General features: G+C 46.2%; 1 protein-coding gene across 4 annotated transcripts in view; it reads left to right on the top strand.

The window, feature by feature from the left end:
- Positions 1-13,963, top strand: part of Camkk1 (calcium/calmodulin dependent protein kinase kinase 1) — a 33,824-nt gene extending 19,861 nt beyond the window's left edge. For all 4 annotated transcript variants that reach the window (XM_070001754.1, XM_070001751.1, XM_070001753.1 and 1 more), the window contains 5 exons: positions 673-746; positions 2,597-2,684; positions 2,916-3,044; positions 3,457-3,560; positions 11,976-13,963. In XM_070001754.1, the coding sequence (XP_069857855.1) occupies positions 673-746; positions 2,597-2,684; positions 2,916-3,044; positions 3,457-3,560; positions 11,976-12,048 (468 nt within the window). In that variant the 3' untranslated portion in view covers positions 12,049-13,963. The remainder of the gene's footprint in view (positions 1-672; positions 747-2,596; positions 2,685-2,915; positions 3,045-3,456; positions 3,561-11,975) is intronic.
- The last annotated feature ends 8,659 nt before the right edge of the window (positions 13,964-22,622 follow it).

Here is a 22,622-nt window from a genome sequence, read left to right on the forward strand (position 1 = left end):
GGTCCAGAGAGCCAGGTCTGTGTGACAGATGCAGGCCCTTCCCTGAGACTCCCTGAGACTCAGGACTGAGGGAGAAGAGTTTCTTTCTTCTTCTGTTTTTCTCTCATCTCCCTGGGGATGGGAGGGAGCACTGTGGAGTTCCAGTATAGCAGGCATCTGAGGGGAGCAGTCAATGATGGTGTTGCCACCTTTCCAGCCAGAGTGGCCCCATCCCTCTCCCTTGATGCTGTCCGTTTATCCATACATTCATGCAACCGAGTATCTTTTACTTATGCTCTGGGTCAAACTAATCCTTGGGAACATCCAACTTTGATTTGACCAAGATCTCTGCCAATGTTTGGCTCAGTTCTAGTGACCACACTGGGGGACAGCAGGGGATCTTGGCAAACACATTCCAAATGCCAGTCCCTGGGAGCAAAGACCTTGCTCACCCAATTGTACCACCAGCAAGTGTAGGGAGCCTCAGAGTTCCCTCAGCAAATTACGTGTTGGGTTTTATTTGTTGAGCCTTGCTTCATGCAGTGCCATGAACAAATTTAGATGAAGTCCCTCCAAGTAGATGCAAGAGTAGCTAGGGACCCTAACAGCTCCCTGCTATCCCCAGCACCCCACTTCCTCCCAGCAGTTTGTGGCCTTGCAACTACAACTCCTCTCTGCCTTTCCATTCCACAGTGCCCCTTCATTGATGAGTACATCCTTGCCCTGCATAAGAAGATCAAGAACGAACCTGTGGTTTTCCCGGAGGAGTGAGTTGTGCACCCAGGGAACCAGAGGGCTCTGCCCACTCCTGGGGAGGAGTATCTGACTTTTAGCAGAGCTTTTGCCCTTTGAGGACCACACCCCAGCCTGCAGAGTTGCAGGTGGGGACACTGATCCCTGGGAGGGCATCTGGGCAGGTGGAGAGTAGAACTCTTTTTTTTTTTTTTTGTCGGTGTGGGTCTTGAACTCTGGGCCTGGGCACTGTCCCTGAGCTCTTTAGCTCAAGGCTAGCACTCTTGAGCCACAGCAGCACTTCTGGTTTTCTGGTGATTGATTGGATATAAGAGTCTCACAGACTTTACTGCCTGGACTGGATTTGAGCTGTGATCCTCAGATCTCAGCCTCCTGAGTAACTAGTATTAGAGGCGTGAGCCACTGGTACCTGGCAAAAGCAGAACTTTTTTTTCTTTTTGGTCGGTCGTGGGGCTTGAACTCTGGGCCTGGGCGCTGTCCCTCAGCTCTTCAGCTCAAGGCAAGCGCTCTACTGCTTGTGCCACAGCACCACTTCCGCAAAAGCAGAACTCTTGAGTGGAGGGTTTCCAAATATAGGAGTTGTATCTCATTGGATAGATGAGACCGCTAAGCCTAGAGTTCATTGGTATTGGCCCCAGGTCAGGCATTCATAGCACAGCTTCATTGAAGGCCAGCCTGGGTCAGCAGTTAACTCCACACAGCTTGTGACCCCAAGAGGAACTTCCACTTTCCTCACATAGGATGAGGGTCTTCAACATACCAGAGTGCTGTCCATTTTGCAGGTAGACAAGCAGAGGCCCTGGAGGAGAACTGAATTTGAGAGCTGGGATTGGATTTGAAGGCCCCCTCCTATCTGCTCCCTTCCCTGAGCCCAGGGGCTGGTCTGGGGCTCCTTGATCATCCCTGCTTCTTCAGATGGTTTTGGCTGTTGTGGCTTCAGCCTAACTCCCTGACTTCTTATTTTTAGAACCTTCTACCATCAGTGGGAGTGACCAGGGTGGGACAGCAACTGAAATGGGATTTGTCCTCTGATTCTTGCCCTTTTGCACCCCCTGCCTGTCTGGTCCCCAAGTCCTGTCAAGCCCATCTCTTACTTGTCTTCAAGCCCCAGTTTCTTGTGCCCCTGCCTAGTTCAGGCCTCAGCCTCTCTCCCCACACTTCAAACCATCGCTTCTATGGCCCTCACCTCCTCTCCATCCAATACAGGCCTGGCGAGTTTTGCTTAAGCACAGTGAGTCTGACTAGCTTATGCTTAACATGGTCCAAGGCCACAGCATTCAAGAACATTTGGATTTTGTGACTCTGACACTACCCAACTGGATTCAGTCCAGTTCCTACTATCGTTTAGTTTCCTAGCTCCTAGTCTTTCTTCCTACTGTGCCTCCTGTTTGAGAGTCCTTCCTGGGACCTAGGAGTTTTTAGAGACAAGGAATTTTTAAGGACTAGGAGTTTTCAAAGACTTAGAATCTAAGATAGCAGAGAGAAGCCCCCAAAATTCATACTCCTCTCCAGTTTTGGACAGATGGGTGCTCCAGGAATGGCAGCAAAGAAGCTGTGTTTAGGCAAGGAGATATACTGGCTGCCATTAGACTGGCAGTGCTGTTCCCCTCTTCTGAGTTTCTTCTCCCTGCCCACACTCGCTTGAGTGGCAATATAGCAACTTACTATCCTTGAGCCTTAGTGCCCCTCAGTTAGAGAGAGGAACTTTCCTGACCATATACAGGTGGAGGGAAGAGTGAGAGTGAAGGCCTCCACTGTCTTCTCGTCCATGTGAGGAGGAGTGCGGGCTGAGTGTCAGAACCCAGGGCAAGAAGGGAGGGGGTTCTCATTAGTGTACCTGTGTCTTTATTCTTCCCCTGTCTAGGCCTGAGGTCAGCGAGGAGCTCAAGGACTTGATCCTGAAGATGCTGGACAAGAATCCTGAAACGAGAATTGGGGTGCCCGATATCAAGGTCGGGGGACTGGAGGCCTTGAGCTGGGCTGGGACACACAAAACAGGCTTGTCTCCCCTTCCTGAGATACTGCCCTGGGACATGAAGTGCCTTGGGTTTTAGGTTTGGGGTTTTGGGTTTGTGGGCTTTGGACTATCTCAATGTCGTTGCCGGTAGGATGTCTTTGATCCTTGCTGATTGGGTATCTTACCACTTGCAGCCCTAGCCTCTCTTTTCTTCTGGCCTCCACAGTTGCACCCCTGGGTGACCAAACATGGGGAGGAGCCCCTGCCCTCAGAGGAAGAGCACTGCAGTGTGGTAGAGGTGACTGAGGAGGAAGTAAAGAACTCAGTCAAGCTCATCCCTAGCTGGACCACAGTGGTAAGATCCTTCTGGGAGAGTCTGAAGCGGGCATGTGTACTGCTTGAACTTGTTCTGTGCTTGGACCCGTTGGGGGCATGGAGGGCACCTGGCTTGAAGCCTTGGTGACCCCTGCTTGCTGAAGGCCTGTGGAGCGAGGGTGGAGTCTGAGCCTTGTGGCCTGCATATGGAAGGCTTGGTGAGGAGAGTGAATGACTTAGAACTTACAAGCCTTGCTGAGGCCAGAAAGCTTGCAGAGGCTGAATTGCTTTTCCCTGGGCACTGCATGGATATCCAGGCTGTGACAGTGAAATGTTCTGAGGCCTTCTAGAAGCAGCTCCAGACACCACAACCACCCTCTCAGGAGCCAGAGCTGCCGAGTGTGTCCCGGTGTCCCAGGCCTTAGTTCCTCATGCTGTCATGTGCTCCCCAGATCCTGGTCAAGTCTATGCTGAGAAAACGTTCCTTTGGGAATCCATTTGAGCCCCAGGCACGCAGGGAAGAGCGTTCCATGTCTGCTCCAGGGAACTTAGTGACGTATGTACTGCGGGCCTGGTCTGTGGGCTGCTTCCTGGGATGGGTTGGGCCACTCTTCTGGGGCTGTCCCCAGAGCCTGGAGATGAAGCTGAGTCTCAGAATAGGGCCCCAATTGTACCTCTGCCCTCAAGATGAATTGGAGCTAGAAGGGACCTTCCTAGGCCACCCCTGCCCCAAGCTGGGCCTAGTGTCCCTAATGTACACCCTGCCTTCCATGGCACAAGAAGAAGGATCTTCCTTCTCATGGACGCTTGATGCTGTCACATTCTACCATGGGATCCTATTTAGCTATCTGGTTCCCTATCTGTGACTCCCTCAGTCCCTGGCAGCCTGACAGAGGTTTGCAGTGTCCATGCCTTGTAGAGGTTGGCTCATTCATGGAAAGTGGGCCCTGGAATGGGTGTTGGCTACATTAAGAATAGCCTGTGTGGGGCTGGGAAGGTGGCTCAGTGGTAGAGTGCTTGCCTTGAATGCATGAGGCCCTGGGTTCAATTCCTCAGCACCACATAAGCAGAAAAAGCCGGAAGTGGCGATGTGGCTTAAGTGGTAGAGCGCTAACCTTAAGCTGAAGAGCTGAGGGACAGTGCCCAGGTCCAGGCTCAGAGTTCAGGCCTCATGACCAAAGAAAAAAAAAAAAAAAAAAAAGAACAGCCTGTGTCACCTTTTTTTTTTTTGGGGGGGGGGTCCGGTCGTGGGGTCTGAACTCTAGGCCTGGGTGCTGTCACTCAGCTCTTCAGCTCAAGGCTAGCGCTCTACCACTTGAGCCACAGCGCCACTTCCGGCTTTTTTCTTTTTACTTATGTGGTGCTGAGGAATTGAACCCAGGGCCTCAGGCATGCAAGGCAAGCGCTCTACCACTGAGCCACCTTCCCAGCCCAAGCCTGTGTCACCTTTGGCTGGCACTTTGCGAATGCAAGGTGACATGGACAGGCTGAGCCTATAGGAGAGGACCCACTGTTCCCTGAGGGCTTTTCTGTGAGCCACATATCTGAGTTCATCACTTCCTAGGAGAGCCCAGAAAAACAGTCCACAAACACTGAGGCCTCATTCTCATTCTCAGATTTTCCACTATAATAAAAGTCAGCTTAGGATTCCAACAAGGCTGTTGGAGTTGTGCACAGATCTGCAGAGAGATCCATGTGGTCCTGAGCCACAGCGTTGTCTCTGGTGGTGCTCACTTTTTTTGTCTGGCCTGTGAAGGGTACTGGCAAGCGAAGGTTAGCGGAAGCTGAGTTCAAGCTTGCTTTATGATGAGCGTGTTCCACAGAAAGGTGTCTGTAGCTATCAGCCCAGCCTCTCAGAAAACAGTTCTTTCCTTTGTGTCCTTCTAAGGAATGTCCTCATAATAGCAAGGGGTAGAACCTAGGAAAGGCCTGACAGGGAGCTGTAGTTTTCCATTTCTTCAGAAAGGTAGTCGAGAATCAGGCACATTGTCTCTTGAGCTCATTAGGTCTCAGGGCTTTAATGCTACAATTGCACATGGCATAGGAGAATCCTACAGAACTTGACAAAGGGGCCAGTTCTGAGAACAATAATCACAAACAGGAAACAAACAGTTCAGGGCCATCTGGTCAATCCAGGGATGCCTTTGGCCTGGCGCCCCCTAATGGCAAGACAATCCAGCCACAGGTTAAGAACACTTGCACCTAATTTGTATTCTGACAACTGATCATTCAAGATTGACTAAATCAGCCAGGGGCTGGTGGCTCATGCCTGTAATCCTAGCTGCTCAGGAGACTGAGATCTGAGGATTGAGGTTCAAAGCCAGCCCAGGAAGGAAGGTCTGTGAGACTCTTATCTCCAATTAACCACCAGAAAACAGGAAGTGGCACTGTGGCTCAAGTGGTAAAGTACTAGCCTTGAGCTGAATAGCTGAGGGACAGCACCCAGGCCCAGAGTTCAAGCCCCATGACTGACAAAAAAAAAAAAAAAAGAGAGAGATTGGCTAAGTCCCTTGCAGCCATAAAAGTCTATAATTGATTTTTAACTATTGTTATTTTAATACCCTATATTAGTTGTAAAAAAGGGTTTTGTTGTGACAGTTCTATAAGTGTATACAATACACCTTGATAATGATCACTGTTACTCCCACAAATCCCTTTCCACCTCCCTGCCAGTTTTTGCAACTTCAATGAGTTGCACTGTGCTGTTTTCACATATATACGCAATGTAGTTAAGCATATTATTCCCCTCATCACCCTGTCCTTTCTCCTCCTCCACTCTGAGTCCATACCAGTTAGTCTACCTTTTACATTTGTTTGTCTATATTAAGCCTAGATTCCTCATATGTGAGAAAACATATAACACTCAGCTCTCTAAATCTGGATTTGTTTTCTATTTAACATCATGATTTTTAGTTCTATCCATTTTCCTACAAATGTCATAAATTTATAATTTCATATAAATAATAATCCTCCATAAATTTATAATTTCATATAAATAATGATCCTCCATTGTGTATATATACCACATTTTCTTTGACCATTCATTGGTTGTTGGACACCTAAGATGAGTCCATAGCTTGACTGTTATGAATAGATGTGTGTATTTGGGTAGATCTGTTGTATGCTGACTTACATTCCTTTGGATAGGATTTCCTCAGTATTTCATGGTTTTTATTGAAGAGATCTTTTATCACCTTTGGTTTTTCCTAAGTGTTTGCTTTTTTTTTTTTTTTTTTTGTCAGTCATGGGGCTTGAACTCTGGGCCTGGGTGCTGTCCCTCAGCTCTTCAGCTCAAGGCTAGCACTCTACTAGTTGAGCCACAGTGCCACTTCCAGCTTTTTCTGCTTATGTGGTGCTGAGGGAGTTGATGTCTTGTTCCTGATTTTAGAGAAAATGCTTTCAGTTTTTCCCATTTTAGTGCAATGTTGGCTATAGGTTTTTCTTATATAGCCTTTATTATGTTGAAATATGTTACTTCTGTTTCTTCAGAGGTTTTATTATGAAGACATGGGGTTTGTCAAGGCTTTTTCTTCATTTCTTAATAATCATGATTTTTTCCCCTTAATTTTTCTTTTTCTTTTTCTTTTTTTTTTGGTCAGTCGTGGGGCCTGAACTCGGCCTGGGCACTGTCCCTCACCTCTTCAGCTGTAGACTAGTGCTCTACCATTTGAGCCTCAGCCCCACTTCCAGCTTTTTCTGCTTATGTGGTGCTGAGGAATCGAACCCAGGGCCTCATGCATGCAAGGCAAGCACTCTACCACTGAGCCACCTTCCCAGCCCCTTTTCCTTAATTTTATGTATGTGTCATATGATGTTTGTTGAGTTATATATGTTGAAACATTCTTGCATCCTTAGAATGAAACCAGCTTATGATGCATATGTACTTGTAGTATGTGTGTATGTGTGTGTGCATGTGTATGTATTTGTGCATGTCTGTGTGTCTGTGTGGTTTTTATTTTTGTTTTGTGATGGTACTGGAGCTTGAACTCAGGACCTTTATTTAGCTTTTTTTACTCAAGATTGGCTATCATTTGAGCCACTCCTCTACTTCTAGCTTTTTGCTGGTTAATTGGAGATAAAAGTCTCACGGCCATGCACTGGTAGGTAGCTCACGCCAGGAAACTGAAATCTGAGGATTGTGTTTCAGAGCCAGCCCAGGCAAGAAAGTCTGTAAGATTCTTATCTCCAGTTAGCCACCAGAAAATCAGAAGTGCCCCTGTGGCTCACGATGGTAGAGCCTTGAGAAAAAAGAGCTCAGGAACAGCACCCAGGCCCATGACCATGCCTGGGCTGGTTTTGAACTGCAATTCTTGGATCTCAGCCTCCTGAGTAGATAGGATTATAGGCATGAGCTATTAATACCTGGCCCTATTGAATTTTGTTTTCAAGTATTTTATTGAGAATTTTTTGCACTTATGTTCATTAAAGACAAGTCTCTTTCCCTTTTCTCTCTTTCTCTACCTACATACACATGTGTGTGTCTGTATGTATATATATTTTTTTTCTTTTCTTTTACTGTCCTTATCCAGTTTGGCATCAGAGTATAATACTAGTTTGGTAACATTCCTTCCCTTTCTCTTTCATAGAGTATCTTGAGGAGCATTAGTATTAGTTCTTTAATGGTTTGATTGAATTCAACAGTGAAACCATCTGGGCTTTTCTTTGCTGGGAGATTATACTGCTTCAAGCTCATTATTCATTATAAATGAATCAAAGTTGTTTGTATTCTCTTTATATCCAATTTTGGTAGGTCATATTAGTGAAAATTTATCCATTTGTTCTGGATTTTCCAGCTTATTGGAATATGTTTTTATAATATTCCCTAATTATTCTCTGAATTTATTGTAATATCCCCATTTCATCTCTAATTTTATTCATTTGAGTCTGTCTTTCTTTTGGCTCTCTTGTTTGTCAATCTTCTTTCATCTGCTCAAAGAACCAATTCTTTATTTCATTGATCTTTTATATTGTTCCTTTAGTCTCCATTTTATTACTCTATGCTCTGATCTTTATTCTATTAATTTTGAGTTGTCTTGTTCTTGTGGGGTTTTTTGGCTTTTTTTTTTTTGGTCTTGGGGCTTGAACTCTGGGCCTGGGCTCCATCCTTGAGCTCTTCAGCTCAAGGCAAGCGCTCTACCACTTGAGCCACAGCTCCACTTCTGATTTTCTGGTGGTTAATTGGAGATAAGAGTCTCAGAGACTTTTCAAGCTCAGGTTGACTTTGAGCCATGATCCTCAGATTTCAGCCTCCTGAGTAGCTAGGATTACAGGTGTGAGCAACTGGTGCCCAGCTGTTCTTGTTTTTTTTTTTTTTTAAGGTCCTTCTTTTTTAGTACCAAGGTTATTGAACTCAGCTGCTCATGCTTGCTAGCCAAATACTTTACTTGAGCCCTGCCTCCAGCCCTTTTTATCTTTAGTTATTTTTTTCAGTGAGGGTCTCAAGTTTTTGTCCAAGCTAACCTTGTACTGCAATCTTCACAGTAGTCAAGATCACAGGCAAGTACCACCCTATCTGGCTTGATGAGTGAGATAGGATCTCCTTAACTTTTTGTCTGGGCTGGCCTCTAGCCAAGATCCTCTTGCTTAGGCTGGCCTCAAGCCAAGATCTCTGCTCTCTGAGTAAGCTGGAATTTCAGATGTGAGCCACCATGCTCCTCCAGATCGCTTTAATTTTTTTAATATTGGTACTTATAGCTATAAACTTTTATCTTCACATTCATATGTCCCAAATGTTCTGACAAATTGTTTTTGTTTTCATTTGATTACAGTTTTCTTAACTTCCTCATTGATTTTTTGTGCCTGTTCTAGGGCTTGAACTCAGAGCCTCTGGCCTCTTCCTGTTTGATTCTTTTGCCTGTAGTCGACACTCTGCCACATGAACTACATTTCTGCTTCAAGCTTTTTGCTGACTAATTGGAGTTAGGTTTTTGTTTTTTGTTTTTTGGTTTTTTTGGGGGTCCGGTCGTGGGGCCTGAACTCTGTGGCTGGGCGCTGTCCCTCAGCTCTTCAGCTCAAGGCTAGTGCTCTACCACTTGAGCCACAGTGCCACTTCTGGCTTTTTTCTTTTTGCTTATGTGGTGTTGAGGAATCGAACCCAAGGCCTCAGGTGTGCAAGGCAAGCACTCTACCACTGAGCCACCTTCCCAGCCCAGGTTTTTTTTTTTTTTTTTTAATTCATCTGCCCATCTGGCTCTAAGCCAAGATTCTAAGATCTCAGCCTCTCAAGATTCTAGGTGTGAGCCACAGTTATCCAGGTCACACTGACTTCTCCATCGACCCACTATTGTTCTATCTCCATGTGTTTGTGTAGTCTATATAGTTTCTCTTGTTTGTAATTTCTAATTTTATTGTGTTATGATGAGTTAAGATAAAAGAAATTACTAGCCAGGCACTGGTGGCTCACGCCTGTAATCCTAGCTACTCAGGTGGCTGAGATCTGAGGATCACGGTTTGAAGCCAGCCCAAGCAGAAAAGTCCCTGTGAGACTCTTATTTCCAATTAACCACTCAAAAAAAGAAACAACAACAACAACAAAAACTGGTGCTGTGGCTAATGAGGTAGAACACTAACCTTGAGCACAAAGAGGCTCAAAGACAACACCCAACCTCTGAGTTCAAGCCTCATAACCCACAAAAATAAAGTCTCATTGACTTTCCTGCCTAGGCTGGTTTTGAACCAGGATCCTCACATATCAAATCTCAACCTCCTGAGTAACTAGGATTACAGATGTGAGCCACTAGAACTTGCTGTCAGACCTTTTTTTTTTGTCAAGGGGTGCTGTCCCTCAGCTCTCCAGCTCAAGGCTAGTGCTCTACCACTTGAGCCACAATGCCACTTATGGTTTTCTGGTAGTTTGTTTATTGGAGATAAGAGTCTCACAGGCTTTCCTGACCGAGTTGGCTTTGAACTGTGATCCTCAGATCTAAACCTCCTGAGTAGCTATTATTACAGGCGTGAGCCATCGGTGCTCGCACTGGTGCTTGCTGTCAAAACTTTTTATGGCCTAAAATGTCTGTTTTGGAGAAAATTGTATGGGCTACTGCAAAGACTGCATATTCTGCGATCATTGAATTGAATACTCTGTAGATTACTGCCAAGTCCAATGTCCTTTAATGCTAAGATTTGTGTGTGTGTGTGTGTGTGTGTGTGTGTATACACACACACACACACACACACACACATATGTCAAGATGATCTGTTGGTGAGAATGGAGTCTAGAAGGCATCTAATATTTTTGCATCTGGATCTGTCTCTTTGTGTCTAGTAGTGATTGCTTCATAAAATGGGGTGCACCAGGCTGGGAATGTGACTTAGTAGTAGAGTACTTGCCTAGCATGCACAAAACCCTGGGTTCGATTCCTTAGTACCACATAAACAAAAAAAGCCGGAATTGGTGCTGTGGCTCAAGTGGTAGGGTGCTAGCCTTTAGCAAAAGAAGCTCAGGCACAGTGTCTAGGCCCTGAGTTCAAGCCCCAGGACGGGCCAAAAAAAAATATTTTGTATCTTCTTCATAAATATCTAATTATCTTAATCCCTCCTATCTCAACTTGATATCTACTTTGTCAGATGTGAGTATAGCTACTTTTTTTTTTTTTTGTCAGTCTCCGGGCTTGAACTTTGGGCGTAGGTGCTGCTGTCCCTCAGCTCTTCAGCACAAGGCTAGCGTTCTGCCACTGGAGCTACAGCGTCACCTCTGGTTTTCTGGTGGTTAATTGGAGATAAGAGTCTCACAGACTTTCCTGCCTGGGCTGGCTTTGAATAGTCATCCTCAGATCTCAGCCTCCTGAGTAGCTAGGATTACAGGCGTGAGCCACTGACACCCAACTTTGTAAGGTGTTTTTTTTGTTGTTGTTGTTGAAAAAAAATGGGTCATGTTTTTTTATTAGTCATCCAGTCTGTTTTTTTATTGGGGAGTTAAGGCCATTTACGTTTAGGCTTATCATTACTAATTTGTGTATATGCCTTTCCTGGGGCTTGAACTCAGGGTCTCGGAGCTGCCTCTGAGCTTCTTTTTACTCAAGGCTAGTGCTTTACTCTTTGAGCCACAGCTACACTTCTGGATTTTTTTTCCTGGTAGTTTATTGGAGATAAGAGTCTAGTGGACTTCCCTTCCCAGGCTGGCTTTGAATCATGATCCTCAGATCTCAGCCTCCTGAGTATCAGGATTACAGGTGTGAGCCACCAGCACCCAGATTAGGCTTATTATTGAAAAGCATTTGTTGACTCTTGTGGGGTTTTTTCCCCCAGATTGAGTACTGGGTTTTCTTTTTTTCTTTGCCCTGTTGATTTTAGGATTTTATTGATTTGCTGAGTTGACATGTTTGATTCTTTCCTAATTCTCATGTGTTCATTTACCAAGTATAATTTTCAAAAAAGACTTTTATTTCATTGCAGAGTTCCAGCATCTGTTCCTAATTAATTGAATTTTGTTGTTGTTGTTCTGTTGGTCCTGAAGTATGAACTCAAGGCCTGAGTGCTATCCCTGAGCTCTTTTGCTCAAGGCTAGCACTCTACCACTTGAGTCACAGCCCACTTCTGGCTTTTTGGTGGTTAATTGGAGATGTGAGTTTCACAGACTTTTCCACTCTGGCTGACTTTGAACCATGATCCTCAGGTATCAGCTTCCTGAATAGCTAGGATGACAGGTGTGAGCCTGTAAAGAGAGGCCTTGGGGCAGAAGGGTCAACTATAGGAATCCAGTAGATATGTGACCAAATTTTAAGACAGATTACTCTGCCCTTTGAGCAAGGGGGAAAAAAGTGCTAGTGAAAGACCCTCAACCCACACCTGCTGAGGGCTGATTAAAATCAACGACCTGGCTGATTCTCCAAGAAAGTCATCTGGGTTGGAACATCAGAGGTTCCTGAGAAGTTTATCTCAGGAAACCAAGAAGCCACAGAAGGATTGTAAGCTGCATTCATGAATGTGTGAGAGTGACCATGGATCCCCCTGCCCTGGTCTCTCCCAATAGGAAAGAAGGGTATGGTGAAGGAGGCAAAAGCCCGGAACTCCCTGGCGTCCAGGAAGATGAGGCTGCATCCTGAGCCCCTGCATGTGCCCAGGGCCGCCGGTAGCATGTTCATCCCACACCTCCAGAGGCCCACCGCCCTCATGCAACAGCTGCCTCTGCAGGCAGGGGGCTAGGGACTGCAGTCCCCTCCCTGGCCCCCTCCCCTGTTGTGCTGCATGACCTGTGCACAGGCATGTTCAGGGACAGGATTGGAATATGTGTCATCCGTGGCATGGGGAACAGGGCCCCCAAGGGGCCTTCCTTCTGGTTCCAGCTCTTCTTGGCCTAACCTATCCTGTGGGGAACCCAGGCTCAGAACAGAAGGTAGGAGACCAAGATGACAGGTGGAACCCTGGCTTAACTACACTCTGAGACCTCCACGGCTGGGTGGGTCTGGCTCAGCTTCCATACTGCATGGAGGATTTTGCTCTGTTCTGGGCATGGAGGTATACAAGCTCCCTTCCCCACAAATGCAGTTATGAAGGCTCTGACCTCTATAATGTATGCCTGGACCTCAGCAGGGAGAAGGCCAAAACTGGATATGAAATTCAGATTCCCTTTTTTTTTTCTGTTGTCTTTTATTTTTGTTTTGACCATGGGGCTTGGAGGGAGGAGGCTACTGGGGAATCCTCTGTGGCCCTTCCCGCAGCTGGGAAGCATACTCATGATTTGGTAGTCAGGTGGACTGGCTTGCCCTTCCTGGATCATGTTTTGTATCCAGCACCATTTAGAAAATAGCCTGGACTGAATCAAGAATGGAATCCACGCCTGAACCAGGAGCAGCACCCCTTCCCACCCACCACACTCGCTCCCAAGGCTTCCCAGAGCGAAGACTGCAGAAGTAGCATTGGGGTGACATCGGCGGAGGGTTCACAGAGCTGTGACCTTGCAAATGTGGGATTAACTGGGATCTGATGTTTCACTAGCCTGCCCGTCACCTTCCTTGGATGAAGGATAAACTGTTTGGATGGGAGGCCTTGCCAAACAAGGGCTCCAGCACAATGTGTACTGTGGCAGGTGGGCCAAGCATTCCATCAGCCACCTCCTCCCTAGGACATCGGACACCCCTGCCTGGGGTGGGAGATGGGGGCACCTGTATGGACATGTCCTTCTTAGCAGGTTTTGTCTTCTCAATGAGATTGTGATTGCTTGGCCTGCATGATGTTTACTGACTATAAACACTTACAGAGATTGATCTCTAAAGGGAAAAAACCCACAAGACTCAGGTTCCACCCCTGAAAATGTGGGCCACAAAAGGGATTTCCACTGCCTGTGTGGGTTTCATATAATGGGAGGACTTGTTTGTAAGAGAGGGAGGCTGAGAAGGTGTGAAAGGGGCGGTTGAATCATGTCTTGCCACATCTCTGCCCCTGTGGGAATATGTCACACCTCCATGCCCACATGCGCGTACATGCCATCTGCTGCACACAGCACACTCGCATGTTTCACACCGGTACCTGCATCTGTAACATAATGTCTGTCTATTTAAGGCTGGGAGCAGAAGATGGCCCATTATCAATGGGCTCCCATTTCTCTCCAACTCCTCTGCACTAAGGCAGCCAGTGTGACCCAGGGCTTAATACAAAATAATAATACAATACTATCTTTAAAAACACTTCTATAGAGTTAATGGGAGACTAGTTCAAAGCCAAGTACTGACAACAAAGTTTTCTTGAGCATCTCTGCTGATAGTCAGAGGATCCAGGGTTTCAGGAAACTTCAAGGATTGCACATCTTCAGGAAAAAATCATGGAGCGGGGTGGCTGGTATCAATGAGCCTGGCAGAGCCAGGATGCGGTGGGGGTTCTCACCCATTGCTGAGGGTTTGAATTGGCATCATTGTTTCTGAATGTAACACAACTGAACAAACTCTATAAGAGTGTTTTAAAAATCAACTTCCCAGGAAGTGAGTTAAAAACAATAAAAGCCTTTTTGAGTTAAAGAAAAAAGTAGGGTGCATTGTGTATACACATTCTGCTTCAGTATATGTGCTCTTCTCCTGGGCTGGCTCAGCTGACAGTGCTCACTTTTCTGGGAGGTTTTTGTTGTTGTTGTCAGCTGTGGGGCTTGAACTTAGGGCCTAGGTTCCTGAGCTTTTTTTGCTCAAGGCTAGCACTCTACCACTTTGAACCACAGTGCAACTTCTGGCTTTATGGCGCTTCATTGTAGATAAGAGTCTCAGAGACTTTACTGCCCTGGCCAGAATCTTCAGATCTACGCCTCCTGAGTAGCTAGGATTACAAGTGTGAGCCACTGGTGCTGGGCATTCCATCACAGTAGTGTGAAGGGTTCTGGGAGAGAGGGAGGGAGGGAAAGAGAGAGCTTGCCATCCTGCGTGCACCCTCAGGTTCCTTGAAAGGTCTCATGGGATCTTTTTGAAGAGCTAGTAGGCTGTTCATAGGGTACCCTGTCTGTTTCCTGGCACAGGAAGGCAGATATCTGGTCCAGGCAGATACACATCAAGGGGCAGGAGTCCCTGAGCAGTGTCACTGGAGTCCCCATGCTGTAGATCTAGTATCCTTCCTAATGCTCCTTAGCCCTGGGCCCTGATCCCTGCCCTTATTAGAGCACTTCAGGACAATGACAGCCTTGAGTTTGAACTTAAGCTTTGTTCCTTAATTGTATCACCCTTGGCAAGTCATTGGAGCATTGATTTCCTTCTAGTTTAATATGTATGATACCAGCATCTCCTTTGTGGGAATCTTGTGATGCTAAATGAAGTCTTGTGTGCTGGAAGTACATAGTAAGCATTCAGCAAATGGATCCTTGTGAGGGAGACATGGGGAGCAGGGGCCAGCATATCTTGCATGATAAGTGCTTGCTTAGCTGTGAGTTTCGAGCTGAGGTCGACTAGCGGGCATGGCACTGAAATCCAGGAGGGAGACCAAGCTAGAGTGGCCCACTGACTGTGGTGGCCAGTTTTTCTACATGAGGAATGGAGAACACCATGTTCCTGCCTGCTTCCTGGTCATCCTGCCAGGCTCCTGGGAGGGACTTACTCAACCCTCCCAGACGGGTGCTGGCAGCCAGGCAAAAATTCCCAAACTAAATGAGTCTTTTTCTTTTTTCCTTTCCACATCCACAGTCCCACAATGTCAGCCTCCTCCATTTCTTATCTCCTTGCTTTCTTGGTCATCACCATAATCCCTGCCTTCATCAGAGAAGTTGTGAGTACCCATCTGGCCAGGCCCATCTGTCTCAGCCTTTCAGCCTAGCATGCAGAGGCCTCATGCTGGCCTCTGGATGTTTGGCTGAGTCAGGATCCATACATCCCCCTCTGCTAGTTTCCCTGCTCACCGCTCTTCAGGCTACCATCCCTCCAGGGCCCTGCCTTTCCTCAGTTTCTACCACTGCCTGTCAACATCAGACCCTCAAGTCCTGTTTTGAAAAGGACTGCCCTTGAGGACAAACCCTCTAGTGAGCACATTGGTAGGAAACTGGATCAGGAAGCCAGGCACCATAATGCTAAATAGGAGGCTGAGATCTGAGGATTGTTCAAAGCCAGCCTAGACAGGAAAGTTTGCAAGACTCTTATCTCCAAATAACCAGCAAAAAGTTGAAAGTGGAGTTGTGGCTCAAATTGTAGCGCACTAGCCTTGAGTGAAAAAGCTCAGGAATAGTGGCCAGGTCCTGAGTTCAAGTCCCAGTATTGGCACACACACACACACACACGTCAAAGAAGCATGTTCTCTAGACCTTACCCCTCAGGGGAGCTGAGCCTGGTGGCAGTGGGGTTGAGGTAAAAGCTTGGGAGGCATTCTGGGGAGGCCCCAGTGCTTCTCAGGGGCATTCTGGATGCCATAGGCCCTTTGCCTGACCTCTGCTCTTCCAGCACATCTCAGTGTGTGCAGAAGTGGAGGGAAGGGTGATCAGAGCCACTGAGAGTTCCAGCTGTTCCAGGAAGACACAGATAAAAACCTTCAAGGGCTGGGAATGTGGCTTAGTGGTAGAGTGTTTGCCTAGCATGCATGAAGCCCTGGGTTCAATTTCTCAGTACCACAAAAACAGAAAAAGCTGGAAGTGGTGCTGTGGTTCAAGTGGTAGAGTTCTAGCTTTGAGCAAAGGAAGCTCTCAGGGACAGTGCCCAGGCCTAGAGTTCAAGTCCCAGGACTAGCCAAAAACAAACAACAACAACAAAAAACTTCAAGTTATGGGGTCACCCCCACCTTGCTTAGGCAGACAAGTAGATTATTCCCTGGGCAGCCCCTCTAGGGAGCAATGCAGGGGGTGGTGCTAGCTCTGAAACCCAAGAGGAAAATGGGGGATGGGAGACTAGAGAGGGGCCTGTCCTTCACCTCATTGTGGAACCGTGCCCTGGCCTATAGGGACTCCCTATAACACTTCAGCTGGACTAGGGCCTTGAAAATATACTATGTTCCAAGCTTAAATGGCCATCTTCTTCCTTATTACAACCCCTCCCCCCCAATACATGCCTGCACTCAACCTTTTCTTTTGAGGCTTAGACACATCCATATTTTCCAGCTGGGATGGCCAGAGGACAAACCATCACCCTCCCCCCCCCAGGCATTTTCCAGGCAGCAATATATCCATATACTGGTTGTTCTGGCTTTGGTAGTCAGTCTTCCTGCCCTCACCATTTCCTAACCACATCTTCCAGGAAGTCTTCCTGGATGTATAGCCCCAGAGGCATTCTTAGCGTGTGGATTGGTACCTGACCCATCTTCCACAAGACTGGGACCAGTTTGTCAAAACCTCCATTCATCCATTAGCTGATCTACCTTCACAGCTTACATCATGAGTCTTAGAGTTTACTCTTTATATTTATATTGTGTGGGTTCTGAGAAATGTATGAGGACATATAGTCATCATAATAATACCATGTAGAATGGTTTCACTACCAGAAAAATCTCTGCAGTCTTCTTGTTTATCCATCCCCTCTCATCCCCAGCAGCCACTGGTCTGTCAACATGGATTTGCCATTTGCAGAAAGTTAGGGTTGGAATCCTGCAGCATGTATGTTTATAGCTTGCCAGATCATTTTAGTGAACAGCAAGAATTTAATAGAAGGATGGTAGATATTCCTAAATTTAGCATGGGAAAAGGTCATTTATTTTCAGTATGTTCATCTGTCCATCCCTTTATCCATCTATCCATCCTTTCAATATTTGCCCAAGGTTCTTTGTAAACAGCCACTGAGCTTGACACTGAATTACATCAACACACGGTTGATGCTCCCAAGGCTCTACCACCCATTGTAGGAGACAGACATTAACCAAGTTGCCAGATAAGTGCTTAGATGATTTTGAACGGATCCAAGCACTCTATTGGAAAGATTTCCAGAAAGCAAGTTATTTGACTTTACTCTTAAGGAAGCTTTTCAGAGGAAGGAATGCTCCTGTTGGAATCTGAAGTTGAGGAAGAACTAACTAGGCCAAGATGAGGGGGAAAGGGTGGGGAGCAGGGAAAGAAAGCTCTCAACAGAGAGACTACCTTGTTCCAGGACCCTATTGGGGTCCTGGGGAGGGAGGGAGCATCAGGCTTTCTAAGAACTGAAGTGGTGATGGTGGGAAAGAGAAGTGTTACAAGGGAAGCTGGAGGTAAGGGAAGGCTGGATAATGTGTGCTGGCTCCAGTGCAGAAGAGCATGGGAGTGGAAGAACTAGAAAAAGAGAAACTAATAAGAGACACTGCAGGACCAAGGTAAGACATGATGGTGGCCAGAACAAAGGAAGCAGAGGGGAGTTGCTGGGAGGGTGGAAGTTAGCAATGGCAGCTGGTCGCCATACATCTGTAATACTTGCCAAATGATGCAGGGATCTGAAAAATCACAATTTGAAGCCAGCCCAGGCAAGAAAGTTTGTGAGATTCTTGTCCCCAGTTAATCAGCAAAAAGCTAGGAGTGAGCTATGGTAGAGCACCAACCCTGAATGAAAAAGCTAAGGCCCTGAGTTCAAGCCCCAGTATGGACACCAAAATCAAAATAAAAAGCAGCAGATGAAGCTGGGCGCCAGTGGCTCATGCCTGTAATCCTAGTTACTCAGGAGGTTGAGATCTGAGGATCGCGGTTCAAAGCCAGCCCGGGCAGGAAAGTTTGTGAGACTCTTATCTCCAATAAACCGCTAGAAAACTGGAAGTGGTGCTGTGGCTCAAGCGGTAGAGTGCTCACCTTGAGCTGAAGAGCACAAGGACAGTGCCCAAGCCCAGAGTTCAAGCCCCACGACTGACCAAAAAAAAAAAAAAAAAAAAGCAGCAGATGGATATGAGAGATATACAGGAAGCAGTCAGACATGGCTCCTGACCACCTGGATTAACTCATACTGATCAGGGTGGGAGGGAATGTAAAATGGACCCAGCAGGTTGAAACTGAGGTACCTTGTGACATTCAAGGGGAGAGGTCCTATACGCAGCTGGACATGAGGCTCTGGAGCTCAGAGGAGAGGGAGAACTGGAGTCTCCAGGGTGTGGATGGTAGTGAAGTTGAAGGTCATGGGTAGGATAAGATGGCTCAAGGAGCATGGGGTCAGAAGGAGAGTCCAAGGTAAGCCTTGCTGGACTGTAACAGCTGGAGGAAGAGAAGAACCTACAAAGGCACTGAAGCTGGGGCCTGAGGAGGTACTGGAGGGCCAAGCATAGCACCAGGAGCATGCTTAGAGAATGGCCATCAGCAACTATGGTTCTGGTGGGCAAGAAACATGAGGAGGAATAGAAAGGGTGAGGTAACAAACCCCCTTAAAACAGGCACCAGTGGCTTACACCTGTAATCCTAGCTACTCAGGAGGCTGAGATCTGAGGATCACAGTTCAAAGCCAGTCCAGGCAGGAAAGTCCTTGAGACTCTTCATCTCCAATAAACCACCAGAAAACTGGAAGTGGCGCTGTGGCTCAAGTGGTAAAGCACTCTCCTTGGGCTGAAGATCTGAGAGATAGCACCCAGGACCAGAATTCAGGACCCATGACTGACCAAAAGAAAAAGTTTAACTCTAAAGTCTCCTGACTCAAGGCAAACTTAGCAATGAGATCTGTAAAATTAAAAACAAACAAATAATAAACAGAGCTGAGCACAGTTGCTCACAGCTTCAGCTACTTTGGAAGCAGAGCTTGTAGAACTAAAATTCAAAAACAGTTTAAGTAAAGTCAGTAAGACTCATCTTGAGTAAAAAGCTGGACACGGTGATACAGATCTGTAATCTCTGCTATGTAGTAAGTTGGCTAAAGATCCTGTCTGAAAAACAACCAAAGCAAAAATCTGTGAGTATGGTTCAAGTGGTACAGCACTTGCCTAGGTAGAGTAAGCAATTCAGCTCAAATCCAAGTATGGGCAACTGAATAAAAGTTGTATACTCTCAATGATATGGTCTTTTCTTTTTTCTTCTGCTGGACAAAGCAAAACCCATTTGCATTATAGCTTTTTTGGCTTTGAATCTCACAGCAAAAGTTGCAGGTCTGCAGCAGGCTATACCTGCTAGTATTGCAGCTTTAGAGTTGGCATCTGCTGCTCCACAATTACACCAGTGAAGTCCACACAAAAGAGAAATAAGTGGATAAAAGGCTGTTGCTGCCCTGCCTTCAGGTTGCTGAAGATGGTCTAGTTTTTAATTCCGTGGGCTGATTGGCTGCCTCTATGCAAATGAGTCAGAACAACTGACCAATCAGGAAAGACCTGCTGAATCATTACAGGCCTCCGGACTTGACCTGAAACTGTAGTTCTGTCTCATGGGGTCACTCCTGCCATAGATTGTGCAGAACTAAGAAGGATAGAAACTGGACATTCTATTCGCTGTGGTTGAGATTTTTGAAACAATCTTGCATTTTCCAGAGTCTGGTTCCATTTAGCAAGCCAGCAATGCCTAGGCTGGCACTTTAACATCAGGTGAATCAGGCTTCCAGCCCTAGGTTTTGGCTGGTTAATTGGAAGCAGAGTCTAGTGGACTTTTCTGCTTGCACTGCTTCAAACCTTCGTCCTCCACATTTCAGAGGCCTCCTGAGTGATGAGGATTCCACAACTGAGCCACTACAAGATGCTCTCCAGGGGCCCCTTTTTTCCTTCCCTGGCCTTAACTTACAAATGGATTTTTGTTGTTGTTGTTGTTCAATTTTGTGGCTTGAACTCAGGGCTTAGGCACTGTCCCTGAGCCTCTTTGTGCTCAAAGTTAGCACTCTACCACTTGAGCCACAGCACTGACACTTCTGGTTTTTGAGTGGCTAATTGGAAATGAGTCTCATGGTGACTTTTCTATCCGGGCTGGCTTTGAACCACTATCCTCAGATTTCAGCCTCCTGAGTAGCTAGGATTACAGGTGTTAGCCACCTGCTCTTGGCTAATGGATGGGATTTTTTTGTTGTTTGTTTTTGTTTTTGTCAGTCGTGGAGCTTGAACTCTGGGCTTGGGCACTGTCCCTCAGCTCTTCAGCTCAAGGCTAGCACTCTACCACTTGAGCTACAGCGCCACTTCTTTGATGGGATTTTTTTTTTAACCAAATCTACCCTTTCACCAACATACAGTGGCACATAGTAAACATAGTTTTTTTTTTGTTTTTTCGGTCGTGGGGTTTGAATTCTGGGCCTGGGCGCTGTCCCTCAGCTCTTCTGCTCAAGGCTAGCACTCTACCACTTGAGCTACAGCGCCACTTCCGGTTTTCTGTGGTTTTATTGGAGATAAGAGTTTCACAGACTTTCCTGCCTGGGTTGTCTCTGAACCCAGATCTCAGATCTCAGCCTCCTGAATAGCTAGGATTACAGGCATGAGCCACCAGCGCCCGGCTAACATAGTCATTTTTAAAGGGAGAAATAGAACAGCACAGAAGGATGGAGCCAGCAAGATCAGACCCCAACAGGGCATTCATTAAATTCTGGCATCTGAGGCACCTGGTAGAGTAATAAGGGCTCTAACAGGTTTGGGCAGCTCTACTCCTTGGCCTTGCTGGTGGTTGCCACTCATTGCCTATGGATTTCTTTGGTAAGTGTTCTATGCTTTTGACATGTCTAGCTTCCTGGGGTTTTCAATGAATCTTTGTCATGCATCACCCTCATTGGGGCTATACATAGGGAATCTGAGACTATGTTAAATCTGGGCCTACATCTGAGACTTGGTCTGCTAGAACTTCTTTGAAATCTGAGTAGACACTTCCATGATTCATCACTCTCACTTTTTGTGTGCTTCCAAAACCATGGATAATGCTGAGATCTGCATCTTACTCTTGAGTAGTAGTTGGGCCCTCTTGAATGATGATTGCAGTGGCCTTTGAATGCCTGGATGGCTGGATGTGGAAGAGTAGTTTCCTAAGGTCCTATGTGAGCAGGAAGCCTCTGAGCTCTCTTCACAATCTTTCCTTTCCCTCCCTCCTTTTCTTCTGTAGGTTTTTGAGACAAAGTATCTACTCTAGGCTGGCCTTGACTTCATTATGGAGCCCAGGTCACTGGTCTGGAACTTATACTTTCTGTTTTAGCCTCAGCCTTCCAAGTGCTGGGATTTCAGGCATGCACTACCACCCTTCATGATTTCTTTTTTTTCAGAAGAGAGTAACAGGACCTACTGGGAATTCCACTAGACGCCAATTTTTTTTCTTTACTTTTTTTTTTTTTGTCTCCAGTGTTCTCTTTAATTGTTGCAAGTGATTTAAAAAATTTTTTTTTGTGAGATACTGTACAGAGGAGGGGTTACAGTTACATTCTTTACTGTTTCTTTCCTATCAATATGCATATATTATGGCAGTACTAGGGCTTGAACTCAGTGCCTTGCATGCTTGTCTGTTTTGTTTAAGCCTGGCACTCTGTTGCTTGTCACTTACCACTTCTGGCCTTTTACAGGTTAATTGGAGGTAAGAGTCTTTTCTTTTTCTTTCTTTCTCTCCCTCTTTCTTTTTTTTCTTTCTTTCCTCCTCCTCGTCCTCTTCTTTTTCTTTTTCTTCTTCTCCTCTCTTCTCCTCCTCCTTCTCCCTTCTCCTCCTTCTTTTTTGTCTTCTTTTTCTTTCTTCTTTCTTCTTCTTTTGCCAGTCCTGGAGACTGAACTCAGGGCCTAAGCACTGTCCCTGAGCTTCTTTGTGCTCAAGGCTAGTACTCTACTACTTGAGCCACAGCACCAAAATCCGGCTTATTTCTGTGTATATGGTTCTGAGGAATCAAACCCACAGCTTCATGCATGCTAGGCAAGCACTCTACCACTAAGCCACATTCCCAGCCATAAGAATCTTTCTGATTGTCTGTCCAGGCTTGATCCTTAGATCTCAGTGTCATGAGCTGAATTTATAGGCATGAGCTACAGCGCCTTTTTTTATCTGGATCTCCAGCATATTGAGGGGCTAACCTACATTTTAGGATAGGTCATCTCCCTAATCTTCTTTGCAAACAGCCTCATAGACCTACTTTACTGATCTCCTAGGTGCTTCTCAATCTACTCAAATTACACATACGTACTGGTACTGGGACTTGAACTCAGGGCCTTGTACTTGGCTTTTTCACTCAAGGCTGGTGCTCTATGATTTGAGCCACAGTTTTACTACTGCTTTTTATTAATTGGGGTGAGTCTTTTGGATCTTTCTGCTTGGGGTAGCTTGGAATCTTGATCCTCAGATTTCAGCTTCCAGAGTAGACAGTATTTATAGGCATGAGCCACAGTCTCTTGGCTTCTATATTCATTCTTAAATTCTTTT

Source organism: Dipodomys merriami, unplaced genomic scaffold (assembly GCF_024711535.1).
Source record: "Dipodomys merriami isolate MVZ:Mamm:240054 unplaced genomic scaffold, mDipMer1.0.p SCAF_59, whole genome shotgun sequence".
Classification (NCBI taxonomy): Eukaryota; Metazoa; Chordata; class Mammalia; order Rodentia; family Heteromyidae; genus Dipodomys; species Dipodomys merriami.